This window comes from Perissodus microlepis, chromosome 12 (genome assembly GCF_051167445.1).
Source record: "Perissodus microlepis isolate ML-2025 ecotype Zambia chromosome 12, ASM5116744v1, whole genome shotgun sequence".
Taxonomy (NCBI): domain Eukaryota; kingdom Metazoa; phylum Chordata; class Actinopteri; order Cichliformes; family Cichlidae; genus Perissodus; species Perissodus microlepis.
In genome coordinates, this window is record NC_140472.1 from 35,471,478 (window position 1) to 35,480,934 (window position 9,457).

The 9,457-nt window shown below is 39.8% G+C and overlaps 1 protein-coding gene across 1 annotated transcript; it reads left to right on the plus strand.

Moving 5' to 3' along the window:
- Positions 1–3,615: 3,615 nt before the first annotated feature.
- Positions 3,616–8,912, plus strand: LOC146376782 (GTPase IMAP family member 8-like). The gene is made up of 4 exons (XM_084945408.1): positions 3,616–3,664; positions 4,536–5,159; positions 5,476–5,520; positions 6,799–8,912. Exons 1-4 carry the CDS (start codon positions 3,616–3,618, stop codon positions 8,826–8,828), a joined length of 2,748 nt encoding a protein of 915 aa, XP_084801534.1. The 3' UTR covers positions 8,829–8,912.
- The last annotated feature ends 545 nt before the right edge of the window (positions 8,913–9,457 follow it).

Sequence of the window (9,457 nt, forward strand, 5' to 3'; positions counted from 1 at the left end):
TATCATCAGATAATAATCTGTACTTTGTTTAAACATGAACTTTTAATAGAAAGAGCTCGTCCACTTGAAATTATGTCACTCATGAATAATTCATGAATTAATTAATTGTAATTCAAACTGTAATTCAAACCATGCACTCTTAGAGACACATAAAAACTTTAATGTGTATTTTATGTCACATTAACAAATGTTAAGAGTACAAACACTGAAGTCTGAGTGGCATCAGATGATGACATGATTCAGTTTCATAGGAACGTCTAAATGTTTGAACATTCCTGCATGAAAGTAAAAGTTTCAAGCAGACTTTTACTTTCAGCTGTGAACTGTTTCATTTGGGAGGTTCAGAGCAGAGACAGGATGAAGCTGTTTAACCGGATTATTTTTATTTTTAGTCTCTCCTTTGTTTGTAATTACTTTAATTACACAGCTTCAGGTTTTCAGTAAACTGGATATAATTATCTGACTTTATTCAGAAAAATATCCAAGAAATTTCCTGAATTCCTTGAAATGAGTCCACAAAGTTCTCAAAGCTGAACATCAGGTATGATTGATCAGCGATCGTGTGAACGCTGTACTGCTTTGAAGCCAACAGTCCAGCAAACTGAAAAACTGCGACCTGAGCCACACCTCAGGGTTTCTCCATGATGTAAAACAAACAAAGCAAATCCTGTTTCCACAAATACAGATTCATCTCAGTTCAAAGTCTGAAAGTTTTTTAAGCAGGAAATGTCCAACAGAAATGATCAACACAGCAATAATTCATCACCGCAGTCATCTGAGGGCTGTTTACACTGTAAATATTTTATCATAATATGGACAGAAAATCAAAGCAAGAGCTTGTTTGAAAGAAACACATGATGTCTGAGCCAATAGCTATTGGAGGGGCCGGGGTCACCTGACCTTTCTAGCCCCTGTCAGTTCATCCACTGCAGTATTTTACAGGGAGCCTTTAATAATACAGGGAGTGCAGAATTATTAGGCAAATGAGTATTTTGTCCACATCATCCTCTTCATGCATGTTGTCTTACTCCAAGCTGTATAGGCTCGAAAGCCTACTACTAATTAAGCATATTAGGTGATGTGCATCTCTGTAATGAGAAGGGGTGTGGTCTAATGACATCAACACCCTATATCAGGTGTGCATAATTATTAGGCAACATCCTTTCCTTTGGCAAAATGGGTCAAAAGAAGGACTTGACAGGCTCAGAAAAGTCAAAAATAGTGAGATATCTTGCAGAGGGATGCAGCAGTCTCAAAATTGCAAAGCTTCTGAAGCGTGATCATCGAACAATCAAGCGTTTCATTCAAAATAGTCAACAGGGTCGCAAGAAGCGTGTGGAAAAACCAAGGCGCAAAATAACTGCCCATGAACTGAGAAAAGTCAAGCGTGCAGCTGCCAAGATGCCACTTGCCACCAGTTTGGCCATATTTCAGAGCTGCAACATCACTGGAGTGCCCAAAAGCACAAGGTGTGCAATACTCAGAGACATGGCCAAGGTAAGAAAGGCTGAAAGACGACCACCACTGAACAAGACACACAAGCTGAAATGTCAAGACTGGGCCAAGAAATATCTCAAGACTGATTTTTCTAAGGTTTTATGGACTGATGAAATGAGAGGGAGTCTTGATGGGCCAGATGGATGGGCCCGTGGCTGGATTGGTAAAGGGCAGAGAGCTCCAGTCCGACTCAGACGCCAGCAAGGTGGAGGTGGAGTACTGGTTTGGGCTGGTATCATCAAAGATGAGCTTGTGGGGCCTTTTCGGGTTGAGGATGGAGTCAAGCTCAACTCCCAGTCCTACTGCCAGTTTCTGGAAGACACCTTCTTCAAGCAGTGGTACAGGAAGAAGTCTGCATCCTTCAAGAAAAACATGATTTTCATGCAGGACAATGCTCCATCACACGCGTCCAAGTACTCCACAGCGTGGCTGGCAAGAAAGGGTATAAAAGAAGAAAAACTAATGACATGGCCTCCTTGTTCACCTGATCTGAACCCCATTGAGAACCTGTGGTCCATCATCAAATGTGAGATTTACAAGGAGGGAAAACAGTACACCTCTCTGAACAGTGTCTGGGAGGCTGTGGTTGCTGCTGCACGCAATGTTGATGGTGAAGAGATCAAAACACTGACAGAATCCATGGATGGCAGGCTTTTGAGTGTCCTTGCAAAGAAAGGTGGCTATATTGGTCGCTGATTTGTTTTTGTTTTGTTTTTGAATGTCAGAAATGTATATTTGTGAATGTGGAGATGTTATATTGGTTTCACTGGTAAAAATAAATCATTGAAATGGGTATATATTTGTTTTTTGTTGAGTTGCCTAATAATTGTGCACAGTAATAGTCACCTGCACACACAGATATCCCCCTAAAATAGCTCAAACTAAAAACAAACTAAAAACTACTTCCACAAACATTCAGCTTTGATATTAATGAGTTTTTTGGGTTCATTGAGAACATGGTTGTTGTTCAATAATAAAATTATTCCTCAAAAATACAACTTGCCTAATAATTCTGCACTCCCTGTAGTTGTGTCGAATTGTATGCACTTGTGGGAGTTATATGGTACGTTTAAGTTACTCTGTCTTTTGCAGACAGGAAGATGTAGACTATAGGCCACTTAACCTTAGCATAGCTTCCCTTCACTCATTAACTTCACTGTAAAAACAAATCCTAATATAAAAGTATTTTACAGTTTTGTACTGTTCTTCTAGAATATCATTAAATTTACATAAATAGACTGATTTTACATTTCAAATGTAAATTAACGTAAAATCACTGTAAATGTAATAAAACATAATTTTCTTGTTTTTTTTTAAATGTATCTGTCTGTAAATGAGCATATTTAGATTGTTAAAATAATTCACAAATGTATCATAATTTCACAAATATTTGTCCGTTATTTGAAAGATTGAACTGTTGAATTCAAATGTAATGCTGTGGAAAAATATATAAAATGATTCGTATAAACTTTTGTAACATCAAATAATTATTATTGTTATTTAGGGCGATCGTGGCTCAAGAGTTGGCAGTTCGTCTTGTAATCAGAAGGTTGCCGGTTCGAGCCCCGGCTCGGACACTCTCGGTCGTTGTGTCCTTGGGCAAGACACTTCACCTGCCACCTACTGGTGATGGCCAGAGGGGAATTATAAAGTGGAATTGTAAAGCACTTTGAGGGTCTCATAAAGCGCTACGTGAATGCAATCCATTATTATTTAAGTTAACTGTATATTTCTGTACATTTAAGTATTATTATTCATATTGCCGCATTCATTGACCTTGTTTATAGGTAATTTCATTGTTTAATCACATTAAAATGTTCCTAATTTAATGTTTAAAAGCACTTGAAAAAGGTAAAATCTCATGTAAAAGTAGGGCAACAAACTGTATTGTCATTACTGAAAATAACCGTATTTTCATGAGAAAGTTATTCTCTGTTATTTTCTGGTATTATTTTGGCGCCCCAGCTGCCCGAATATTACTGTTTTTTTTGGATTTTTTTTTTACGGTGTTGGCTGAAACTGCTCACATGGATTTGGGCAATCAAAAAAAACAAAAACAAACAAACATGAAACACGTAAAAATTCCACTATCTTGTTGTTTCTTAGGTTCCTAATTTAATGGCAGCAGGTCCACAGCTGAATGACGTAATGGAGACCGCAGCGCCTGGTAAGTAACGAGTATTTACTATGTGCACAAACTTATTCAGGGATGTTGTGTGAAGAAGAAATTAAAAACAAAACGCAATAAGTGGCAAATCTCACGAATGCTTATTTTATTTACAATTAAAAATAAAAACCACATCGAGTGTTTAAAGTGAGAGAATTTACTTTTTTTAACATAAATATTACCTGGAAAAATATCCAACTACAGTCTTTAAACCTTCCCTTTCACTCTTGCTCACAAATCCCTCGACACGCTCCACCCACTCCACCCTTCCTCCTTCACCTGCCCTTCACTACCTGCTGTTTCAGACAGTCACAGATTTCTTCTTCACTGTAGACAAGTGATTTAATTGTTTGTTGGCAGGTTACATACAGTGAGGCTCTATCGGTAACTAAAACCATGCATGATTACACTGTCAGCCGGATTTATGGCTGTAGTTATTCAGCTGATGATGAGTCACTGCATGTTTCTGTTTTTTGATCATTCTCAGAATGAAACTTCAAAAAATGCATTTTGGTTAAAGTTCAAGGCTCATTTCTCCAGATGGGATACAAGTCCCAGCATGAGACTTACATCCCAGAGTTGTAATAACTCTGATATTTACTTTCTGTGCTGGCAGTTTGTCCCATTAGTTGTTTGGAGGTTATTGAAACCCTGCTGTGCTTAACTCTTGTTACGACTCAATGAACAGATACAGCACAGTCCACTGTGGATTAGGAGAGTTTCAGGTAAATGATCTGTGCCACAGAGCAAAGAAGGAAGAATTGGTGCAGGGCAGAAACTCAGTTTCTTTCATCTGTAAATGTACATCACTATATTATTTTGTGATATTTATCTTGTGGTATTTTATTTTGTGTCCTGATTTTTTTGTCAGTGTCTGAACTTAGGGTGGTTCTCCTGTGGAATAACTGGAGTGAGAGGAGAGTGGTGGAGAGCTTCATACTGGGAGTAACTGGGTTAAAAGATGAAAGAGCAGACTGCTGTTTTCGAGTCAGAGAACAGCTGGGAGAGAATGAAATTCTTCTCATCAACAGCCCAGACGTGATGTCTTCCAACATCTCTGAACAAAAACTAAGAGAACATGTAGAAACCTGTGTGAGGCTCTCTGATCCTGGACCTCATGTGTTCCTGCTGGTTCTGCAGCCTGAAGACTTCACTGAGAACCACAGAAAGAGACTCTGCAGAGTCCTCCAGCTGTTCAGTGAGCAGTCATTTGAGCATTCACTAATTCTGATGTTAACACCCAAAGGAGAAGAGAAATTAGATTACATGGAAAGTTATGAGAACCATCCACCCTTAAAGGACATGATCGGAAAATGTGCAGGCAGGTTTCTGTGGCAGAAGAACCTTGAGCACTCACAGCTGTTAACACGCATGTTTCAAATAGTCAAAGAGAACAATGGAGAGTATGTGAGCTGTGATCTATATGTGGATGCTTCACCGAATGTTCACTGGAGTCTAAAAAACACTGAAACACGAACTGTTGTGTCGGATCCTGGTAAGTGGGACGTGTGAAATAAATATAAACATTACTGCTGTCAGCGTTAATCTCACTAAAATGACGTTAACTCCATAACTGCATTGATGCGGCAAATCTCCGTTAGCGAGTTAACGCCCGGTGCGAGGGCTGCACAGTGTCGATGCGTTAGCACGGTTAGCTTGTTAACGCGTTAGCCACGCAAATGTGATTATGCCTTTAACGTCATTTTAACAAGATTAACGCTGACAGCACTAATAAATAAACATCATTATGTTTGATTATTGGATGACATTTATTTATTGGTTGATTGATTTTTGTCTGTGTGTCATCTTAGGACGGAGCTCTAACACTGAAAGTAAAAGGAAACTTTTGCCCAGAGGTACGTGACTACTTCAAGAAACTTCAAGATTTATTTATTGTCATTTTTTTGCTAGATCATAACAAAAATTACAGTGGTGCCGTCAGAAATAAATAAAATACAAAAATTATAAATAAATAAATTTGATTTTTATTAGAAAGATATAAAAAATAGATGCACAAATCTTTAGCAGTCTGCAGGGGAGCAGAGGGAAGGGCAGGTGGATGGCTTTCACAGCTCTTGGGAGAAAGCTTTCCTCAGCTGGGTGGTGTTTATGTATCTGTACCGTTTCCTAGACAACAGCAGGATGAACAGTTCGTGTCTCGGGTGAGTGAGGTCAGCAGCTATACGACTGGCCTTCCTTTGCAGTCTGCCAGAGTTAGTAATTATACTGAAATCAGAATCAGAATACTTTATTAATCCCGAAGGAAATCAGGGTTACAGCAGGCAGCACGCTAATGGCGCATGCGCACTTACAAAGGAACCTTCTGACCAAACTTACACAAACAACACATTGGGAAGACATGTCAGCGAGGTAGGCTGATAGGAAAAAACAACGAAAATACATAACATGAGGTGAGAGGAGGAGAAAAAAAAATCCACTCAGACTGAGCTCCCAGATCTGTTAGCTGTCGTCCGCCAATCCGCTGGGCAGTTTTCACCAGCCGGTCCAAGTCTTTTCTCCTGGACTGTGCAGTGGCCGTACCACACCATCATGCTGTGGCAGAGGATGCTCTCCATCACATGTTCTGGAGCAACTGAAGGGAGAGTCCACTCTCTTCAGTTTCATGAGGAAGAAGATTCTTTGTTGGGCCTTCGTCATCAGAACGAAGGTGTTCAGTGACCAAGTCAGATCCAAGGTGATGTGGAGGCCCGGGAATTTGATGCAATCCACACACTCTACCCACCTCATACAGATCAAGTTGATGGGTGTTGGACCTCTAAAGCTTTTTTTTGTCAGCTCAGAGCAACGTTTTGCAGTATTTTGGTAATTTTTAAACATATGTTTGCTGCTATTGTGTTTTTATTAGTGCAGTCACAGTTTAGGAAAATCCCTTTTGACTCTGATGACAGAAAACTATGAATGTGAGAAGTGAAATGGAAAAAAGCAGAAGTGAAAAACATTTGGTTTGGTTTCTCTGCTGTTAAATCCGTTATACAAAAGTACATCATAGGTTTATCAAGTTTCTGGGATGAGACTCACTGGATTTGAATTTGAAATCTTTCTGAAGCCACCTGACAATTCTCCAAAAAATGTTTTCCCAATATCAATCAAACAATATTCATATTTTCTTACAGCCTCTGCTCTCAGGATTGTGCTGTTGGGAGAAAAAGAGGATTCGAAGAGGACACTGAGCAGCTTCATCACAGGAAATGTTCAGAGACCTCCACGAGCTGATCACTGTGTGGCCATCTCTGGAGTGTGGGAGGGAAACAGTTTAACAGTCATTCAAACTCCAAACATCTTCAGTCTGTCTGAGGAGACGGTGAGAGAGGAGATGAAGACCTGTGTGAGTCTTTGTCCTCCTGGACCAAATGTTCTGCTGCTGATAGTGGAGCCTTCAGTCACTGAGGAGAAGAAACGAAGGCTGAACTTTATCCTGGGTTTGTTTGGTGAAGATGCCTTTAAACACTCAATGCTCATCACTGCACAGGAGGGGGTGGAGGCAAACGTCACTGTAAATCAGCTGCTTAAGAAGTGTGAAGGAAAACACTATGGCATGTATAAAAACAACCTCAAACTGTTAATGAATAAGATTGAGACTATCATGCATGAAAATAGAAGGAATTTCCTCAGATTAACTGAAAAGACCACAGAACCAAAGTCTGAACCGATCAAACCATCTCTGAACCTGGTTCTGTGTGGGAGGAGAGGAGCAGGGAAGACGTCAGCAGCCAAGGCCATTTTAGGTCAGACTGAGCTTCATTCAGCCTCCAACTCATCAGAGTGTGTTAAACATCAGGGAGAGGTGTGTGGACGTTGGGTTTCCCTGGTGGAGCTGCCTGCCTTGTATGGAAAACCTCAGGAGGCAGTGATGGAGGAATCACTCAGGTGTATCTCCCTCTGTGATCCTGAGGGTGTCCATGCCTTCATCCTGGTCCTACCTGTGGCTCCCCTCACTGATGAAGACAAGAGAGAGTTAGAGACCATCCAGGACACATTCGGCTCTCGAGTCAATAACTTCACCATGATTCTGTTCACCGTGGACTCAGATCCTACAGATCCAGCTGTTGTCTTTGTAAGACAAGACAAAGACATCCAGATGCTCTGTGAGAGATTTCAAGGAAGAGCTGTCATTCTCACTAAGGACAAACAAGAGATCTCAGAGGTGTTAAATGTTGTGGATAAGATGAGCGCTTTGGGAACTAAAAGCTTTAAAAAGGAATTTTTACAGGTACAGACTATAAGAAACAAACTCAAGCGAATGAGAATAAGCATAGTACCAACAGAAAAATGGCAGAGCAGAGAGAGAATCAGGATGGTGCTCATTGGAAAGACTGGCTGTGGGAAGAGTGCAACTGGAAACACCATTTTAGGCAAAGAACATTTTGAATCGAAGGCCAGCGGTGAGTCAGTGACCACGTCTTGCCAGAAAGCAGAAGGAGAGGTTGATGGACAGCCTGTTGTTGTGATCGACACCCCCGGATTGTTTGACACAACTCTGTTCTATAATGACACTGAAAAGGAGCTTCTGAAGTGTATCGACATGTTGTCTCCTGGACCTCACGTGTTCTTATTGGTGCTTCAAATCGGCCGTTTTACACAGGAGGAAATAGACACTGTGGAGCTGATCAAGAAGATCTTTGGTCAGGATTCAGTTGATTTTATCTTTGTTGTGTTTACCAGAGGTGATGACCTGAACAATCAATCAGCTCAAAGCTTCATTGAAAAAAGCTCTCGTGGATTTCTAAAAAAACTAGTTGATGAATGTGGAGGGAGATACCATGTCCTCAACAACAAAGATCAGAAAAACCGCCTTCAAGTCACTGAGCTGATGACCAAAATTCAAACAATGGTCCATAAAAATGGTGACAACTGCTACAAGACATGGGCACCAATAAAGAATCAATTGAAGATCATTTTGAATGAGATGGAAGAATTACAAGGAGCAAAGGAGGCTCTCATAAGAAAACATGAGAGGGAAATGTTAGAGCTGAGAAAGTTAATGGAAGCACAAAAAAGTCAAATTAAAGATTTAAAAGACAACAAAAATGATTCTCAAGAAATAGAGAAGAAAATGAAGACGCTCAGAGAGGACATAGAGAAGCTGAAGAACGAACAAAAAGAAAGAAAGAAAAGGATAAAAAAGATGTGTCACATCTTATAATAGTGTCCGTCCTGGTTTAAGGATCTTCCAAACTCAAGACACTGTGGCACAGCTGAAGTGTTACTGCTGGCAAGGTGGACCGAGAACGGCGCTGAAAGGTCCTCATCAAGAGGGCGATTGTGCCTGGTTCTGGGAACATAAATTGAATAATGATTTGTCCTAAACAAAAATTTAAAAAAGCTTCAGGGGCCCAGGTGAGAGAAAAACAGGAAAGGGCTCCGGCTACTGGACTTGGATTTAAACAGTCTTTAGTTTGGGAGATTTGGGAATTCATTATATTTTGAAAGTTTGGTTAAATATATTAGATTTAAAAAAATAAAAATAAAAAAATACATTTCTGTTGTTTGGTTTCATTAAGTGCTTATTTATATTTTCATTTTGCTTGCATCCTTTGTGCTGGTTTGAGGGATTTGCAGAAAGAAACAAGGAATGAGGCAAACTGACAAACTCTGAAATGTCAGCAGAGATTTGCCTCACTGGCCAAAATTAAAACAGCAGAAATACAACAACACACCACATATGACACTGAACATAATTAATATTATTAGAGTTTAGAATATGACTTTATATAAAATAAATATATATATAAATAAAAAGAAATAGCTAATCATAGTTCTTCAGGGAAATCT